The sequence below is a fragment of the Melanerpes formicivorus genome, unplaced genomic scaffold (assembly GCF_026170545.1).
Source record: "Melanerpes formicivorus ecotype bairdi unplaced genomic scaffold, bMelFor1.0.p_v2 SCAF_72, whole genome shotgun sequence".
Lineage (NCBI taxonomy): Eukaryota > Metazoa > Chordata > Aves > Piciformes > Picidae > Melanerpes > Melanerpes formicivorus.
The window spans coordinates 2,479,698-2,500,964 of NW_027142424.1; the positions used below are offsets into that span (position 1 = coordinate 2,479,698).

General features: G+C 40.8%; 1 protein-coding gene across 2 annotated transcripts; it reads right to left on the reverse strand.

Annotated features, from left to right (window-relative positions):
* Window positions 1-792: 792 nt before the first annotated feature.
* BCL7A (BAF chromatin remodeling complex subunit BCL7A) lies at window positions 793-21,069 on the reverse strand. Of its 2 annotated transcripts, XM_068163449.1 has the most exons (7): window positions 20,818-20,902; window positions 16,561-16,669; window positions 12,933-13,014; window positions 9,477-9,573; window positions 8,948-9,115; window positions 4,976-5,097; window positions 793-4,035 (listed from the first exon to the last, which is right to left on the reverse strand). In XM_068163449.1, the coding sequence occupies exons 2-7, from the start codon at window positions 16,593-16,595 to the stop codon at window positions 3,964-3,966; spliced, it is 576 nt and encodes a 191-aa protein (XP_068019550.1). In that variant the 5' UTR covers window positions 16,596-16,669; window positions 20,818-20,902; the 3' UTR covers window positions 793-3,963. The 2 variants fall into 2 exon arrangements, with proteins under 2 accessions (XP_068019550.1, XP_068019549.1); XM_068163448.1 differs by lacking the exon at window positions 16,561-16,669 and having other exon boundaries at window positions 20,818-21,069.
* Between the last annotated feature and the right edge of the window lie 198 nt (window positions 21,070-21,267).

Consider the following 21,267-nt stretch of genomic DNA (forward strand, 5'->3'; position numbering starts at 1 on the left):
CTCCTCCCACCCCACCCCACCCCACCCCGTGTCCTGCCGATATCAAGACACCTTTGGTCCACCTCAAAGGCGAACCCCTTCACGTTACCAAACGAGGCTAACGCCATAAAATGCACATGTATAAATACCATTTTATAAAACCAGAAATTTATTGTAGATTAAGACAAAACAGAGATTTGGCTTCTTGATTAAAATAATAATTAATAATAATAATACTTCTTGACACAGCATTCATGTTGTGATTTATTCTTTCTTTTTATTTTTGAAATGAAACCATTGTACATTGTACAAACCATAACTACCGATGGAATAAATAAGTGGAAAAAAAAAACAAACAAACAAACAAATTATACTGCTGTACAACACACACACAAACAAATCATAAGATGGAAAACGATTAGGTTATTGAAGAAACCAAAATTCTTTACACCCTTCTAACAGGCCCTTAGATATAAAGAACATTCCAAAACATGACAATGGTTCTGTATGAAGAGAGCCACCCAAAACCACTATTTCATACTGCCTTGTTGATTTATTTTATTTATTTTTGTTGGGTTTTTTTTCCCCCCCTTTTTTTTTTTTTTTTTTGTAAGTGCCAGCACTTTTTGGAATGTTTTAACAACTACTTTCCCAAGCATAAAAATTCCAAGGAATAGTTCTGCTATAAAATGTTTGGCTGAGTAAATCGCTTATCCGGAAGGCCTTCCCACGTGTTCCACAAACTCAGCTAATTTTACTTGCTTGCTTCTAAGTTTCCTTTTTTCCCACCCCACCCCCTCTTTTTTTTCTGTCTTTTTTCTTTTTTTGTTTTTTTTTTTTAATGTATTTATTTGTAACTGAAGCTCCAACATTCAGCATTGTAGCAAGGAAGCACTTCTTGATATTTGCACTATTTCTAAAATGTCAGCTGTATGAGAACTTTCAGTCAGCTTGAAGAAAAACTACATCTCTCCTTCTGCTCCACGTCTCAATGCTTTCAATAAACCCTTTATACAGTGAGTTCATAAAACAAGTTTCTGGTAGAGATAGGTCCAAGCCAAAAAAAAAACAAAAATCTGGATTTAGATCTGGTTTCAAACCTCGGGTCGATTTGAATTCGCTGTTCTGGTTTGGTCCCATCTGTACTTTCTGGCATTAAAATGTGTTTCATCACATCCGTTGGCCCATAAATGTTATCAGGCACTTCAAAAAAAGACTAATAACAGTCTTATACACTATTTTGGATTTCTTCATACCAGATAATGTCAAAGTCTCTTCCCTTAGAGACTGACAGTAACAGGTCTAAGGAACCCAAATCTATCTGCTTGTTCAGTTGTCTGTTGTCACTAGAATCTCTGGTTAAAAAATGAAACGTTCTGGATGTATTCTGTGTAAAGCTGTAACTAAAGCACTTCTACTTTGAAATAAAGCCTCTAGGAAGATGGGTATGATGCCTTGTCTTGTAAGCCCCAGAACAACAAACAGTTCTGAGCAGAAGCCACAGGAGAGAAAAGGAAGTTTAGAATTAAACCTGTTGATGTCAATAATGCCAATAAATGCTTCTATCTAATGAAAAAATTTGAGGTATTTTTAGTGCTATTTATATATTTTATTTTTTTCTTTTTTTAATTTCTCCCTAAAGTACAGGAATTAAGTTTCTAAATGAAAAGTCTATTTACTCCCTTGGAAATGTCTACAAAATTAAAACTAAAAACTTGCTGTGATGCACCTGAAGAGAGGGCTTAGTAAACACAACTACTTGTCAAAGGTGGCATCAGATTTTGCTTTTGTGTTAGCATTAAAAACAACAGAAAGTCAGTAAATCAAAAATATTTTTCAGTTTGAATCTTTCTAGATTTGCCCATTTCATATATCAATAGAACTTCTCACAAAATATCACTTAAATCTGAGGGTAATATACATAAAATCAATCATCATTGACCAGTTATCCACATTTTAGGCATACACACAATTCAAGAGATCATTTTACCGTTTCATTGCATATATTGTGCAAATAGAGTGTTTCGGCTCCTCATTACCTCATTTTCAGAACATTAGTGGACTTCATGATCAGACCAGAAATCCCAAAAACTTATTAGGGAGCACACTGTTTTCATCAATGATTTGCAATCAAATTTTATTTAGTTAAAATCCAAAAACGTTTTTTATTTCAACATAAAGGAAAAGCTCCGAAACTGAGTGTCATAAGTTATTTGGAGGTCAATCCTACAAACGTCTTATGGAAGGTCAGTATCTGCTCCCCACCTCCCCCTCCCTCAGCTCCCTCCCCCACTCCCCCTTGGTTTTCAGCATAAAGTGGTAATTGCAGATGCAATGCAGTAGTCTAAGTGCAAAGCCATTTTCACTATTGGAGAGTTCAGAAATAAATAAGCTTAATGAAGAGCTGATTAGGAAAATGTATCAACTGGGAGCAACTTCTTTTATTTTTTTTTTTCCTTTTTTTTTTTCATTTAAAAAAGTATTTACAGTTCTTAGCTTACAAACTACACGCAACCATTTCCATAGCTGTGAGATCATATTGTAAATTACAAGTTCCATCTCCCACGCGAAGTGAAGGCAGACTAAGGGCCCGATCCAGCAGATGTGCATGTGTGTGTGTGTGCATGTGTGTGTGTACTGAAGTGAGGAAAAAGCTGTTCCCACCAACACCAAGTATTTAGAACTGGGAGCTCACCCTGGAAATACAAAGCCCACTGGAAGATCAGGCCCTTGTGACCTGATGCAGATGGTTCTGCACTTCCACGTGCCTTGAATTGGAAGAGAGTTGCACATACTTCATGCCTTTCCATCAAGATTAGCATACACACACCTCAACATAATTGAAAAAGAAGGAACATTTCTAACAGTGATGTGGGGACTATGGAACAACAAGGCTTATTTACAAGACTTGCTGAAAGAAAAAGAAAAAAGAAACCCCAAATACAGTATTAACCTGGAACAAAGAAGTAAACATCTCATAAAGAAACAGTACAATGAAATCCAGTTCAGTGAAAACATGATATCAAAAAAGACCAATTGAAAATAAATTCATTGTGCATCAATCCCTTTGATCCTATTTATGTACATACTGGAACCTTCCTGTAAAGCAAGTTGTACCCAGTACAGAGATCTGGACCTAATACTTAAGTATTTTAACTGCTGTGTCATAGTATATATTCAGATCTGGACTATAAATGGTAAACAGATCATGTTAACTTCTGATGAAGTTAAGTATTTAGAAGACCAAATTTACAGTTGCGAATGCCATGCATTCAATAAAAGATCTCCACTATAGCTGCTAAAATAAAATATCAAGCTCCTTTTTCTCCTTGGACTCCAAGAGTGAAAATGGCTTCCTGATCTGTATTTGTTAAAAATTTAAGCACCAGGGATTTAAAAGTTAGAAACAAAATATAACCCCCAAAGAGAACAAAAAAAGAAAAGAAAAAGAAAAGAAAAAGCCTTACTACATGGCATTATACAAACATAGGCCACTTTGCAAAGGAGACAGTTGCAAAACAACTTGTAAAAGTTAGCACTGTTTTCAGAACACAAGGCACAAAACAAAAGCAGACGTCACGCCAGAACAATGAACTTCACATGAAAGCTAATACCTGACCTGTACCATCCTTAAATATCTTACAATGTTAAATAGAGAAATGAAAAAAAAAAAACAAAAACAAAATACAGCAGCAACATAATTGTAATTTTGACTTTAGAAACAGTGCGTAGACCCCTCCTGAGTTGTTTACTCCAACCATTTCAGAGACAGTAACTTAAAAGTTCTCAATGTTTTGTTTCACAGGAAAAAGTTTTCAGTGTCTGAGAAGTTAAACCTTTGTTAGGCTTTCTTGGATTTTTGCTTGGTAACTTGAAAAGTTAGGAGTTCTGTCCTCATCCAAGAGAAGATGCTTAAGTAAGGTTGTTCTATAATTAAGCCCACTGATGTACCTTACATAAAAACTGACCAGAAAAATCTATAGTCTAAATCTCTTCAACATTTTGTTGGGAAGCCTCTACTTTCATCTTTTTAGAAGGTGGCACTCCTTCAGAGTCCTTAATGAGGGGGAAAAGAAAAACAACCATGTTATCATTGCACTGAACTTCAGGTACCATAAGCATCAAACAAAAAGCATGAACAAATTCTCTGGTGTGTCACATGTAAAATCCAAAGCGTTTCCCAGATGTGAGAATGACATGACCACTCCTGAAACCATTCCTCTCGTCTTACCTCCACATCTTTACACTTCTTGTCGCCTACAAAGGGCAAAATTCTAGTTCCAGGCTAAAAACCACAGTGAAAATACCAAGCAACAGCCTTGATGCATGGCTATATCTGGGCTTCCCTCAGATCCACACTCGAGCACAACCCACACCACACAGGATTTTTCTTTGGCTACAAGAGAAATGTCTATGGGGCAGAACAAGAAGGGTCTGGAAAGCACAAGGTGAACACCAAAACAAGCCACGCACAGGGCAAACCCATGGACTGAGCACTGCTTTACCTGGGGATCTCGGTGTGAGTGGGACAACTGAAAGGACCAAGAACCAAGTCTTTCTCCCACCCACACAGCATTTTTCACTAGACAAGTGAGTAAACATCCAAATGTCTTGTGCATTGAATCTACAAAGCCTAATTTTTCCAACTGCTACATGAGTTTATAGAAGATATTTTACCTCTGACTAGCCCTCAAAAAGGCCTGTCCAGCAGGCTAGGGCCAAGCATTTATTAACATGAAAATTTAATATTCCCTTAGAAAACTAGTTTAGGAAACAGATGAAAATCAGAACAACCTAGTCTTACTGTTAAATTATGTGAAATGCCAGAAGCCAATCAAATTAACCACAAAAGCAGATACATAGACATCTAATACTCTACAGCTGCTTTACTGTCATCACCTTTGGCAATCAGTCTAAACATAACTGGCCTCCTTACATTTGCTTTTTGGTAAAGAGACTCTTTTTCAAATTCCAAGTAATTGGGCTTTTGTGTTACCTGAGAGTTTTTAGATGCCTCTGTAATTAGATCATTTTCCCCAGAAGACTGAATTTCTGCTTTCTCTGAACTATTCATGGAATTTTCCATCGAAGACTGTGAATTCTGTTCATCAGAGGTATCTGAAATTTCAAGAAATAATTTTAAACAAATGAAAGGATTCAGCAGGAGCTTTTAGGACATTTGCTCATAAGCAACACCCAAACCACACCTATTTCAACCCTCTGTAACCATTAATGATAACATACATAACAACTGAATATAAAGAATTAAGTTCAAACACAATCTCTGGAGCAGCCCTTAGCCTTCCACTGCCAGCAGGATACATAGGATCATAGAATTGTTAGGGTTGAAAGTGACCTCAAGGATCATCTAGTTCCAACTTCCCTTCCATGGGCAGGGACTCCTCACACTAGATCAGGTTGCCCAGAACCACATCCAGCCTGGCCTTAAAAACCTCTAGGGATGGGGCTTCTACCACCTCCCTAGGCAACTTGTTGCAGTGTCTCACCACCCTCATGATGAAGAACTTCTTCCTAACATCCAATGTGAATCTACTTATTTCTACTTTTTTTTACCTTCCCACTAGTCCTATCACTACCTGACAGCCTAAAATGTTTCTCACCAGCTTTCCTGTAGGCCCCCTTCAGATACTGGAAGGCCACAATTAGGTCTCCTCAGAGCCTTCTCTTCTCCAGAATGAACAGCCCCAACTCCCTCAGTCTGTCCTCGTAGGACAGATGTTCCAGCCCTCTAATCATCCCCATGAACCTTCTCTGGACATGCTCCAGCACCTGTAATAGGGGCTCCAGAATTGGACACAGTACTCCAGGTGGGGTCTCACCAGAGCAGAGAAGAGGAGGAGAATCACCTCCCTCAACCTGCTGGCCATGCCTCTCTTGATGCATCCCAGGATGTGATTGGCTTTCTGGGCTGCAAGTGCACACTGGTGGCTCATGTTGAGCTTCCCATCCACCAGCACCCCCAGGTCATTTTCTTCAGACCTGTTCTAAAGCTAGTCACTGCTCAGCCTATATTGGTGCTTGGGATTGCCCTGACTCAGATGCAGGACCTTGCACTTAGTCTTGTTGAACCTCATGAGGTTGTCATGGGCCCGGCTCTCCAGCCTGTCAAGGTCCCTCTGGATGGCATCCCTTCCCTCCAGCGTGTCTGCTGCACCACACAGCTTGGTGCCATCAGCAAACTTGCTGAGGGTGTACTAAAAACCACTGTTCATTGTCACCAACAAAGATGTTAAACAAGACTGGGCCCAGTACAATTCCGGGAATCAGTCCCTAGAGGGAGCTGAGCTCACACACATCCTCTAGCACAGAACCACGTCAACGCTGTAAACAAACAAGTTTCAACTTCGCAAAGGGGCCGACCGCAAGGAACTGTGCTTCAAAACCGGAAAGAAAAAGGTTGAACTGTGGTAACTAATGGATCTAAAACTATGTAGCTAAGGAGAGAGACTAAAGTTGTATTTAATTTAGTCATTTAAATATGTTGATTCAGATATTATTAATCATATTTTAAAACCACTGTTTTGCTTGATACTACTTTTAAGATAAAGTGTAGAAATCCAGCTAGCATTAAGGTTGTAGAATTTGTAAAACTGATGCATACTTGTGGGTAAGTCTTCCAGCTTGCTATAACTCTTACCTGCTTCCAATTTTTGTGGGTTGTTGTTTTTTTTTTGGAAGAGGGGGATGGGTTAGGTTTTTTTGATTGTGTTTTTGAAACCCTTTCTCTCTCTCTCAAGGTAAGATTTACAGGGGAATCAGGGCCAAAGCACCCATTCAACTCCAAGAGGGAATAAGGGCACTTAAAATATCTTTATAGGTTAAAGATCCCTGAAAGTTCAACCCAGTATGTCCAGTAGTGAAGACTCAACAAAACAAACAAACACACACCACCAGCCAAACCCAAGCCCCTATGATGGTTAAAAGTCGGCTGTATGTCCTTTAGTACCCACATCAAGAACAGTGTAAGGACTGGAATCCATTCTCCCCTTTACCTCATTTAAAAATCATTTGAGAGTCAAGTTTATAAAGTGGTCTCTCCCCAGATTCCTAAGAAATGTTAAATTTATTCTAGATGAAGAGAATTCCCCAATCAAAGGCTTTTTTTTCTCAACTTTAGCTAATGAAGATGACATAACCAGTGAGCAATGAACATTTTTGTGGTGTACTGTATAAAAAGCACCACAAGCATTTCTGAAAGTTTCTCGGACTTAATTCAAGCTAGAGGCACGCCTACAATGAGAAATCTCAAAGCTCACATTCAGCAAACTCAGACAGAATCATCTCCCTTCCCATTCCTCACCAGAAAAGCATGTTCATACTGATAAAGAAACAAGTCCCAAGGACCAGAAGGAATTTCAATTTCTGTTGTGTATGTCTGAGCACAGATTGCAGCTTGAGCTCTTCGATGCACACATCTTCCCATGACAAAAAACACACCTAGAGTAACTTCCACAGTGGACAGCTCATAGCTGCTGTGCTCTCCTCCAGCTGTCACCGACAGCTACCACTCAGGCTGCTGCTGACCTTGAGGCAAGGAGATCTGCCGTGTCTCAAACTGTCAAGCCCCAAGCTATTCCAATGCCTGCAATGACTTGTTTACACACCAAAACATCTTGGACACACCTGTTTTCTTTCACAAGCCCACATTAGGCATTTCTGATCACCCAAACTGTCCCTCAGCTTTAAGAAATCTCCTTGATTTCAGTGTAGTAACATGAGATAGATGTACAAGGTCATTAGCACTATTCAGGGGGTTGACCATAACACTGTGGTAGATAAAGAATTATTTAATGACCTTTTAAACTTGACATATAACCAACTGCAAACCCCAAAATTTGTACCATGTATTTTTTGCCTTTACAACTACTTTTCATTTTACAGTAGCTGGCTCTGGAAATAATCCAGAGAACTTGGTATGGTTTTCCCTGAACCTAAATTTAGTCAGGGGAGCATGTAAGATATGTAACAACTTCACACAAGCAGGTTCTGACAATGAGAGCCAGGAGTAAATCCTTACCATTTACTGTGCCCAAATGTTAGTTGAGATTTCCTTTGAAGGACATGGAGATCTGATTTATTTCAATCTCAAGGCGATTTGGATGTCGAATTTTAACCCAAATTAACAATGACACCATTTAACATACTTAACCAGTCTGGTATCACCATGATAAAAGCTCTAAATATAAATTGGTTAGTGGATATATTGAGCTGAGGACTTAATCAGCAGGGCATAATTTAATTGCTTTGCTATGAGAAGAATTCTGCAACCACATCATTAGAATAGTGTTAAGGACATCTTTTATCTGTCATAATAGGATGAAGAAAGTTATGTTCTCATGAATGTAAGTACAGACCATGTTTCAGTGACCCAAAACACCACTTAAAGAGTGAGGTTCAGAACATTCTCGTGTATTTTTCATCTGGGCACAACTGCAGTACAATACTGCTAACACTTTAAGGAAACAAGGACAGAATTCAGATCTAACTTTTGAATAAACAGCTAGCAGGGTTGAGGAAAAAACCTTACACTGAAGTTCACATAGTTAAAAAAACCAAACCACCACAACTTCAAAGTACATCACCTCTATTTTACTTTCACACTAGATAATGAACATTCATAGATCAACAAAAGTAATTTTTCAAGGTTTGTGTGATTACATGGTAGCAGTCATTTTGAAGATGATTTTAAAGTATTTCTTCTTTTAAGACTGAGACTATGATAACAATAAACCAAGTATTTTGTTTCCTCTCTGAAAAGATCATGAAGGTCAAGCTGACCTTTCCAGTTGTATGGTAGGCCAGAGAGATTAAGGCCCATTTTCACATAAATGCTGAGAATAGCTTTTCCAAATTGTTATTATTCAGTACTTAAACAGATAAGCAAATAAATGATACACTAAAGGATAACACTTTTTGTTTGGCTTTGAAGATGTTCTTTCCAGCTTACCTTCTGAACCAGGCTGCTCCTTTGCTTCTGTCTGAGTATCATCGGACTTTACTTCAGTGCCGTCCACTTGTGTTGCCAAGTTCTGTTCTGGTGCTGGACTGGAATTACTACTGTTTTCTTGTTTTATGGGAGAAGCATCAGCTATTGAGCTCTGGTTGCTATTGTCATCTGGTAACAAAAGAGTTAAAAAACAAGAAAGTCTAATTTGACAAGTAAAAAGCACACCTTAATTCTTCCATATCTTTCCTGTATTATTCTTTGATAGCACATGATATACTCCAGCTTGCTGGGGATCAAGTCCAGGCATCTGGATCAATACATCTAATTTCTATTTTTATTTGCATATTTATCTTCACTATCAATTTTTTAATCCACACACAGCCTGAATGAAAATGGCATTTAAACCAAGCCATCAAATGAGTATCTGATACTGTCTTCACTTTGACTCAATCACGCTGTCCATACATCTGGCCAACGGAGAATTCCAACAGTGTCATAGGGTAAGTGGGGCTGACCTTCTCCCACTCACCATGCATGTCCATCATCCCTGGAGAGGAGCTGTTCTCTGGAGTGGTCACTTCAGAGCCACATTTTTCATCTTTGCCTTTTTTCTTATTCTTATTTTTCTGAAAAACAAAAGGTACCACAAATCAATGAGACTATCACCATGAAGAGAAATCCATATTCCTACTCATTACTTCTGTAAGCAGCTCTCAAACTCAAAAAATAAAGCCATTGCAGTAGGAACTGATGCTAGACTCAAAAAAAACTGCAGGGCTGTTTTTCTAATTGCATTCTTCATGACATGGACACTAGGATATGTAGGGTTTAATCAAAACATTCTAATGACAGCACTCTAACACATCTTTCACCTTCAAACAACTGTATAACTTTTGTCAAAAGTACAGAAATTCTCAACAATACCTCTCATTCTGCAACCAGGGAAACTGAGGCACAAGTATTAAATGGTTTGCTGAAAGACAGAATACTTAGGAGCTCCTCTCCTTACTGAGTCTGAACAGCTACAAAAACAAGGTCAAAAGAATCTCTGCTGTGCTGGGAAAAGGGAAGAACATCACTGATCAGAGGCAGGGCTGAGATTCATGAAACCTATTTCTGAGCTCGTAACTCTGCTCACTGTATGGTTTACGCACAACATACCACTACAAACTCAACCTGTTCTTCCTTTCACATCAGAAAGCTCACAGAATACACCTAGCCAATATGCATGAATGCATGTATAACAGGAATGGTAACAGATCTAGAATTTTAACACTAACAAGACAGGTTTTTCCCTCCTTTCTCAACCACCAACACAGCAGAGACCTCCTTCGCTCAATTAATGCTGTTTCGCCACCAAAACTAAAAGATGGGTTAAGAAAAAACATCAGACTGTCCTGAAACAAAAACCACACAGGCAAGGCAGTCTTCCATGAACAACAGATCACAACATGCTCATGACCAAACAACAGTATGGACTGCAAGCCTTAAAACAAAGGCAGAGTCAGTGGCATCCGTCACGTGGAAAAGCTGCATCTGCTAGGGGATGCAGCATTTTCAATTAAGAGGTGACGTAATGAGCCTCACAGGAGAAAGAGCCAGCTGCACTGCTTTTGGAGGATCCCATGTGCCTGCTGAGAAGACAATTAAAAGCCTGACTCTAGGAATAATGTTCAACAACCCATCCATTTGGGTAAGACGGCGTCCACCAACAAGGAAAGGAACTAAAACCACCATCAAATATTGTCTACAACTGCAGGAGAGATTCAACAAGTGACAATCTGGAAGGCTTTTTCCCCCTATGTTAAATAGGTTACTAGGCTTATTTTTAAATTCTATTTTTACTTCAGAGAAGCCAGATTTTCTTTTGTCATACGTGAAGCAGAGGTGAAAGCGCATGGACTTCTTTACCTTTGCAAAATCAAAGTTCAGAGGGGACATATGTGTCTCAGCTTTGGCTGCATTTTCTTTAAAGGTAAAAAGAGCACTTTTGCCACAGAAGAAAACACTGAAAAATGCCTGTGAGCCATTAAAGCTGCAAAGATTTTTTTGTTTAAAAAAGGTCTAGCCATCAAAGTGAGGAGGTTCTACACAACAGCCTTCTGAAATCAGGGAGGAAAGAGCCTCACTAATTCCAATTCAAAGAAATGTCAAAGTGTCTAAGGAACAATATGTGAGGGAGAAGTAATATAATCTGTGCTCACTACAATCAAAAACAACTTCCATTTGAAACTTGAAACAGTAAAAAAGATCCTGCTTTGCTCTATTAAAATCCAAATATACTGTCTGCTCCTTCACAGGTGGATGAAATTGGATGTAAAAGGGCATTTATAACAAAATTAAATAGCCAGGATAACCCCTACCTGACAGTAACTTTAAAATACATGCATTTGGTCTAATTGGGAGGACTTCCACAGCAATAATATAAAAACCTTACGGCATCAAGCCTGCAACAGCTGCAGCTGCACAACTAGTAATGAGAATAATGTGACAGGTAGGACACTAACATTAACCGGTCTTGTTCAAGTGTCCCAGTTTCAGCTAATGTGAAGCCTAAACCTGAAGATGATGGTTTAAAAAATACAATTAAACTTTACATATAGAGACTCTTACAAAAACTCTTTCTTCTTAATAAGGGACTCTGACTTCAGGTACCAGTCACCTTGAAAATTCATCCAGAAACTGAATCAAAATTCTCTTTCACAGTTCCACGGTACCCATCACACAGGCACACCATGGCTGTGGGAAAACAATCTTTGAAGCTGCTAGCCTAAATATTCAGCACATCTCCCTCTCACAGTTTTTTTTCTATAATAAAATCAAGACCAAACATTTGACAGCTAGAAAAAACAAAGACATTTCTGTAAAGATAGCAGGAAAGGTTTCCCCACTCACACAGGGTTACTCCACAGCGATGCTGTTCAAGCACTGGAAGAATAAAAGAGGCTTACCACAACTCTTACAGTCACCAAAATCTGTGGTACAGCCAAAGGTACAGAAAGAAACAAACTCAGTTAAAACAGTGCTATTCAAAAATAGGTCTGGAATCTGGATTTTGAATAAAACAAGATCATGACACTGACTTGTCTGAGAAAACATCATTTTACACATTTATTAACACAGCATTTTTCTTCCATACAGGTTTTATGCCATCAAGCCACATTTCAAATAGAATAAAAGCACATGACAACCCAAGGAAGAAGCACCTAACTTAGGATATTTATTGTACCCTTAATTTGCTGTGGTACCATGGATTATTTTTTCTCTATGTAACATTACTTCAATTTATAAAATGAGAGCAATATTTTTTTTTGATGAACAATCTGTAAGCCCTATCAACTTGGACCTTTATATTATGCCTCATGATTCTATCATGGCACATGAACACTGCACGCTAAGAACATAACCACAATGCATACACAAAATATTTATCAAGAGAAAACATAGATTAATTACATTAGAAGCATGTCTGCTGCATTGCTTGGGCTGGACATCATCTTAATACAAGTCATCTCAGTGCCAGAGGATTTTCCTGCCCTTACTTCAGTGTTTTGTACCTATTTTCAAGCAAAACAGCAGTGACACACAGATAGAATTCATTCTCCACACAGTTCCAAAACGGCTACTTTCCTTTAAAGCATCAGGCAGAAAGAGGGGAAAAGTAATCAATATCTCAGCTTTCCCTCTCTGCCTCCCAATTATTATGATAGAGAAAGGTTTCAAAAATCAGTTTCAAGCTGAATGTTTAACAATTATCTGAGAATGGATCCAGGCTGACTTGGTGAAGGCTGGAACCCAGTGAACCATCACCATCACCTTCTGTAGAGATCAACATTTTCCCTAGAGCTCTTCAATCCTACCGTTTCCAAGACCCACAGCAGTCTTAGCTTAAAGGCTCAAAGAATAGTGAGGATACTTCTTTTGACTTTCCCTATATATGACTGTCTGCATCTTGAAAAAGACAAGACATCTGCAGGATACTTACATCATCCACTTTAGGCTCTGTTACTGGTACCCATTTGTAAATCCTTAGGGATGTGTCGCCAACTGTCACCCATTTCTTCTCCCTATAAAATTACAATGCAGGAGAAGTCACAGTTAAACTTCAGACTCAAATAAGAAGTGATCTACTATTGTAAGTTGTCAAGGATTTAAATAGGCTATTAAGGAGGATGATCTCTATTACATCGTCTTTAGTACTGCACTGTGCAAATTGTTCTTTGCGTTTCAAGAACTTGTTGGAGCACTGCTAACCTTCAGATTTCTCAGGGCTGTTACTTGACTAGGTGAGTAACTGCAGTAGCAGTAATAAGATGTGGATTAAAGATACAGTTAAGAAGAACAGCTATTAAAAACCTGCAAATTTAATATCTACAATTTTCACTTAAGTTTCTAGAGAGCAGAAGAGGTTTTAGACAGACCAGTGTGTTTTGATTGTCATGAAGCTGTTTAATGGTATTAGAAATCTAAATGCACTTGGACCATCTGAGGTTTGGCTTTGGGTAGAAATTTGCTGCTGGCAATTTAACATTCACTCAGCGCTCCTGTCAGACAGCTCTGAAATTCCAGCCTTACAACCAACAGCCTTATTGGTAGCAATATGTGCTGTGATGCAGAATTCAGACTCTGGAGAGCCTAGCTCTCTTGGAAAGGCAAGGCTGAGGCTATCAGAGAGGGGAAAAGCATAACCTGCAGCACTTTGTGCAGACCCCCGCCAGACAGCCATGAAGTGGTGACACTGATAAATTGTGAAAGAAATCTGGCTGGAGGGTGTTGCTGCATTAGGGGTCTTGCAGCCATAGAGAAGGAAAATGGAAAGGATGCTGAACACTCAGTTAAGGGATGAATTCCTTGAGCCCTTTACATCAGAGTATTAAAAGAAGGTCCACAATGCCAGAGAAATTTCATCACATTTCTGTGATCAGCTTTCAGGTCACAGATTACGGCTGCTGGTTCCTGGGTTTGTAATATAGCTCCACAAATGGATCAATTAGAAGTTAACAACAAAGAGCAATTCCATTAAATATTCAGGAACATCTGAAATTAATTTGGCATGAGATCTCAAATGTTCTTTTTTTAAAAAAAAACCCACCACATTTAAATAATAGAATTGGGATCCAGTTATAGATTTTTTTAAAAGATGTTCTTTGCAGGATGGGAGAAGCTGGATGTGACTCCCAATACATATATCTGTGATAGCTCCACTTTCAGAAAGGGCTTCCAAAATCAAAAGCAGTCACATTGTACAAATGCCACAAACATACTCCTGACTATTTGGTTTAGGTACTAAAGCCAATCTGACTTCTTTTCCCTTGTTTGAGGAGACATTTTCCCGTTTAAAGAAACTAGAAATAAGCTCTGCATGGCCATTTGATAAGTTTTGGATCCGTCCACAAGGGTATTTTAAGTACAGAACTATTTTAGATTTATTTCTTCCCCACTGCTCTTCCTGAAGCACAATTTTTCCTCAGTGTGTTTAGAGACATCCATCTGGGTAGGCTAGATGGCTAAAGTATGTCAAAACCCAATTTTACGCTAATTTGGAGCTCTGCTGCTAGATGTGATAAAAATGACAGTGGAGATGAGGGCATGTCAATAATGAGAGCATACTTAATTGTGAAGAGATGATCATGATACAATTTTTGCTCTTTTTTAAGGATAGAAGACAAACTAAGCTTACTTCTACTTAAGAAAACCTTTGCAATTATGGAAATCAAACCAGCCAGGGTTGTGGGTTGGGTGTGGGGAGAGGTGAATAAATGCTTTTTGAAAAAAATAAATATTTTAGTCTTTTCCTACAGCAAAATATTACTTAGAGATGCTGCACTGGAAAACCAAAAGTTCAAGATACCTGTTAGCATCTCAAAGCAGCCTCACACAGCATCTTCACTGGACAGACTGTAGAACACAGGAGGAAACCTAAATTAGTAACTTTTTCCTTCTAATATTGAAGTTAGCCCTGAAATTGTAATTCTTTTGAGCTTCTTATGTACCACTTTATGTTGTGATAAACCTCAGCTATAGGGATTTTTTTTAACTGAATTCAATACACAGCAATTCAGACAACAGTGGGAATCAGGATATTTTATGATGGAAGTACACCAACATCCCAGTCCTGCAAATACTTATGGCTAAAAAGAAAACCCAACATATCACACAGCTATTATTCAACTGTTTTACATGTGTAAGCATTCACAGCATTGAAGGTTTAAGACTATAAAAGTATTAAGTCAGAAAAGACACTTCCCCTAAAACTTCATAAAATCATCATCAGCAAACACAAATTTGTTTACAAGTAAACGTTAATGCCTTTCAGACATTTAAGATCAAGAGGGTAAAATAACTCCAGGATTTAAGACATTCATTGCAAATAAAGCTTCAAATATTATCTGTAATACTTACTGCCTTGCCATTTCAAACCAAAACCCAAACCAAACCCAAAAAAACCCTAAACTCCCCAAACCAATTCTACTCTGAATGCTCTTTGTCTTCTCTGAGAAGACATCATCCCAATCAGCTGATCAGGGGCTTCCCTTTTCATTTTGTTAGAACTGACAGTTTACTGATGCTGCCCATAAAGTTGGCTAAATGCTGCACAAACTACAAAATATCCTCACTGACAAAATGCTAGAATAGGAACATGGGATTAATGAACTTTGTGTCCATGCAGTTGTGAAACCTAAAGCAGTTTCTCCACCTGTTTCCCTGTCTGTAAAAATGTATCCGGTTTTGAGCAGGGCCCTCATGCTGAGACCCATTCCCATAACTTCATTCCACCTTTCTGAAGTGATCCATAGGCAGTATTTTTTATTCCTATACTCTATAGATTGATCCTATATTGACTGTTGGATTGGAGAAGGTGGTTAATTAAACACCATCAACCTGAGTTCTTATCAGGCTGGAAGTGTGGCACTTATCAACTTTACTTGCCTGTGTCTAGCTGACAAACTCCACAGCTTCACAAACAAACCCTATTTTTTTCTGTTCCTCCTCAGTAACAACACTGGAAAATGGCAAAACATATACAATTGTTTTTTGACTCTTCCACACTGAAATCTATCTGAAATATTTCAGTCCTACTAAATTCAGAAACTAATCAGTACAACAGAAACAAGCCCTCACATTTGTCTGAAATAGTGTTAAGGCATTTCAAAATTCTGAACCACATCTACAACAGCATTTAAAGGACAGCCAAGGATACGTAGGGTAAGCATTAGTATCAACATTTCTTTAGTGCTTATGCCTGAGGCATACTAATATCCTAGCACTTACATAATTATGTACTCAATTCTCCATTCTACATAGCCCAAGTCTCCTAAATATATTTATATTTTGTCTAGTAACACTAAAGCTCCAGAGATGAGTATCAAATTCCATGTATAAAAGTAATACACTGATGGGCAAACACAACAGTGTATATTACACTTATACATAAAGTGTCAAGGAAGCTTCTGTAGCAGCAGTGAGTTCTAGGGACACGAGATGGCACAGGAACAGAAAAGCCTTTACTGCCAATATCTCATCATTCAAGAAAAGGCTTTGGCACTTGCTTGGCCTTTTACCATGACTGTCATTTAGCACAGCGATTTATGCAAGGATTTGCTCCCACATACCCCATCTTCTGTTGATGATCACGAAGTGACGTCATAATGCTGAATTTATCACATCACACTCACTTGCATTGCAACAGAGTTTGGTGAAAATCACAGAATTATGACCTCCCTGTGGGATCAAGCAAAGGAGAAAGGGGAATGGGAAAGAAAATGCCATTATTACACACAAAAAGTGCTGTTAGATGCACAGAGTTTTCTGAAACACAGGCTTGCTTTTCAGAGCATGCCTATTGCTGTGTAGATGGTGGCTGGTGACTAATGTAAAGTAGCCCCAAATATACATGGTGTTTCTTGACCAAGCTCCAAATACATTGAAATACCATGTAGCATGAATGGACAAAGGCTAACAGCAAGGGACACCTTCTCTCTGAGTTAATCTAAATATGGTACAGTAAGAGAGTCCCCTTTAACTTCCAGAGGAGACACGTTTTTAAGCAAGTTCTGCTGGGTTCCATGTTGCAACAAGCTCCTTTTCCCACAGTAGAGAAACATGGCTTACGCGTGACAAAACTCTACCTTTAGCATACACCCAACTTGCAGTGAAGTCAGAGTGCATATCCTGGCTCAGAAAGAAATAATCATGAGTCAGAAAACACATATCTTAATTCAAGCATGATAACAGCATGTTTGGGCCATTACAGTAGTTCAGTGCAGTTCCTGCCCATACACTAGGCATTTTTACTTTAATTGCAACTACCTGAGCCACAGTCTTAGCAGGAAACCAAACACAGCCAGCATAGCCAGACTAAACTAGGGTGGCAATCCAGAAGCAGCAAAAGTCTTTTTCCAAAGACATCATGTTAAGAAGTTCTGTTGTAGCTATTTTTCAGAGTGAAAGCCTGTTTTAGGAAGGAAGCATGAGCAGCAAAACCTGCAGAAGCTCAGTCTCAGAGCATTACATACCACACAGAAATATTTTAGCAAGTCTGAATGGAGACGGTGAGAAAAGCTACAGCAGTCTTGTCCAGAAATTCTCCACTATCAATACTAACCAATGGTACCAGGTAACACTGCCTGTGGTGCCTTTGCTCTTCAACTTTTACACCACACACTTCCTGCCATAACAAATACTTAGCACTTTCTGTAAAGTGCTGTAATCATCCCTATAGATTAGGGCTTTGGTGGGTCAGCAAAAGGTCAAAGGACTTCTGCGAAGATACTGCCACTCAAAGGCAACACAAGGGGATTTCTCCCTTCCTGGTGCATTCACTAAATCAGGGTACCTAAGCCCATCAGCCACACCATACCTGCCCCCATCCTTAAACTTCTGTACAGTTCTCCAAAACCTCAGCAGTGAGACACAGACATGCAAATTATTTCACTGCCTCCCAAGACATCGTACCACCTCCTGCCCATTACTTGTGTTTTGGTAGATGTCTGCATTTTCTTTCATTTAATAAATCAGACTTTCATAAAACAAGTCTTTCCAGTATTTTTCTAGCACTAGTTGAGGGCACAATAGTTTTTGCCTCTCTGTTCTCAAAACCCCATTTAGAATCTACAAATACCCATCAATCTTTAAAGACAAAAACCAATCCTGTACCATTTCACAACCCAGTTTAGGTAAATTTATCCCAGAAGTTTGTTTTTTTTAATAGACTGAAAGAAAAATTGAAAGTATTGTTAAAACACACACAAAAAAAGGCAGAACTAGCCTCTTAGCCATGGAAAGCTAACATTTCCGCCACACAAATGCAACACAACCATGTACTCTGTAAGACACGTGCTTTGTTTGATAATATAGATGCTTGTTCGCTAGAATAGTTTAAACAAAGGAGATACGGTTGCATTAATCTCCAGATAAAAATGTAACAACTTCATTGTTTACTACTAAGTTCCAGCAACACCAGCAGCGCTGGGCGCTCTGCTACCACAACATGCAGATAGGGTACCTCCATCAAAGGGCTCACTGTCTGAGAAAGAATGCTAATTTTCTGAGGAACAAAGTCTGCCCTGATGGAAACTGCTTTCCAACAGACACATTCACAGACGTGGCAGCACAGACATTCAGCAGTGCTGCACAGCAGGGCAGCTGCACACCTTGGGCAGCACGCACCGAAGCTACTGCCCGCTCGGAAGAGTTTACAGCTCGCTCTGCCTCTCTACTCATCCTTGGCATGCAGCACTCCGAGCACACGAGGCTCAGAAAACTCCGTTCTATGAAATGTTGGGTGCAAGGTATTTCAATCTTCAGTGGCTGCATTTCCACAGAAGAGCTGTGGATGGCAACAAATTGCTCCTATTATGCAAATGAAACTGCACATTTGGAAGCCGCCTATGTGGCTCTTGTGAAGATGCAGGAACTGATCGCGTGTAAACTTCAATTTAACAAGCCAAGTCTGCTCAAAACATTTAAACCACAAGACGCAGAATCTCTCTTGCTCCTTTCCCACTGTACTCAACTGCAGTTGGGGGCAATCATGAGGTTCACCAAATTAAGATTCCTTTGAAAACAAGGGAAATGGTTTATGTCAATGCTTGTGAGATGCACATACAAAAAGCCATAATACTACTTCTGACAACAATTAGAAGGAACGTTGCATGATTCTCTACAGGAACCCTTTAAAGCAAGTTGTCTCTTATGAGGGTTAAACTGCACAAAAATCTATTTATACTGCAAGATTTCTGTTTTACAGAGGAAGCCATAGCAACTGACACGATGGCAGAGAGCCCCTGCCAAGAAAAAAAATAAATAAATTAGGCATTCTGTTGAATGGCCAAGCTTCTGCCTCTACTCCTCTCTGAAATCCACAAACTATGATTCAAAGGAACTACGCTGTGCTCATGAATGAAATACCTACAGACAAAACAGTCCCACACATCCAACAATGCTCCCGTTTGAACAAAAGTCTTGTCACGTTGCTCTGCATTGTTCTGACCCTTCAAAGCTGGCCCACCAGTCAGCAAACAGCACTTAAAAACACCACCCGAGTAGAAGAGAGTTCCTGAAACCAACCGAACTGTGGTGCTGGAGCTGCTCCGGCTCCCTACACAATGGATGAATTCTTTGAAATCCCCATCTCGTGCCCTGCGTTATTGGACACATGTCCCGATTCTTTGTCCAGCTGAAGCCAACGGGCCCATTCATCTGCTCAAGACCATTTAAAAGGCAACAATCCATTTCACCCCAATAACGAACACGTTTAGTTCTGCCTTTCATTCTTCTTTCACTGAAAGCATTCGCTGTGGACGGCAATAAAAGCGCCCCCTTATTTTACCTGGTTCAGAACAGCTCAGTTAGGCAGGTTAAAACCAACCCAAAGGATTTCTCCACCGATTTCAAATGTTTAAAGGAAGTATTTTAAGATACACACACAAAGACTACCGAACAGTCGGTCAACTTGCTGAAGGCACGGGAAAGTGCCAGTCACATTGGCACCGCTCTTTATCACATCCCAAAACCCTGGACTGACCGCACAGAACATCGGGGTGACCGTTCCACTGTATTGTTCAAACACCTCACACTGACTTTCCTAACAAAAAGCAGGAGGGGGGGGAAAAAAAGAAAAAAGACGAAAGTGGGGAAAATGCCAAACACGTTTAAGGCCTAACAAAAGAGGATTATTTCACGAGGAAAACAACCTTTAATTATATCATTTAAAACGAAATCCAGCGGCAATTAGACGCTTGCTCCCGCTCTTTGAGGGGTTTGGAGCCGTCGGAGCGTTGGTGGGAGACGTTGGCGCTCGGGTTCGCTGCGCTTACGTGCAAACTTGCAAGGTGAAATAAATAAATAAATGTGTAATAAGAAGAAATAAACTCTCGGGCGCTTCACAGGGGGATTTTAAAGGTAGTTTTCTCTTAAAGATGACTTCGTTGATAACTATTTCCACACAGACCCTGCGGCTCAGCTCTCCCAGGCCCTCTCCCCGGGGCCCTTTGTAGGGGAAGCCGACGGGAGGAGCCGGGCCCGATCCGCCGCCCGCTCGCCCCGACGCTGCCCGGCCCGGACTAGCCGGGGCTCCGCGGTGCGTTGCGGCGGGCTAGGGGCGGCGGGGGGCGACGGGGGTCGGCGGAAAGGGGGTTCGGCCGCACAATGGAGCCGCTTCTCGCCCTCACACGCCGCCGCCGCCGCCTTCATGTGACTCGTAAGAGCGAAATGGCTTCTGGGTGCCGCCGGCTCCCCGCCCCCCCGCGCCCGCCCGGCGAGCTCGGGCCCCATGAGGGGACAGCGAGGGAGAGGGTGCGGGGGCACGGCGGGGGATGAGAAGGGTGCGGGGGCGGGCGCGGGGTCCCGGCGCGGCGCGGCCCGCTCACCATTTGCGCACTTTCTCGATGGCCGCCATCACCCGTTTGATATCATCCTTCGCCCGGCTCCGGGTCTCGGCCCGCACCGACCGGCCCGACATGTTGCTGGGGGGGAGGGGGAGTGGCGGCCTCAGCGGGGAATACGGCGCTGCTCGGTGGCGTCCGTCTGTCTGTCCGTCCCTCCGTCCTCCCGCCCGCACAATGCTCCCTCCGCTCGGCGCCGCTCGGCTCGGCTGGGATCGGCGCGGCTCGACTCCGCCCGCCCGCCGGGGCCCGCGCACTGCGCACGCGCTCCGCGCCGCCGCCGGCAGCTCGCGCGCGCGGGAACGGGGCGGGGGGGCAGAAGGAGGGGCTGAGCGCGCGGGTCAACGGGCGCCGGGAAGGGAGAACGGGCGGGACGGGCACCGAGAGGGGCCAGGGGGCGGGACAGGCACTGAGAGGGAACGACGGGCGCAGTGA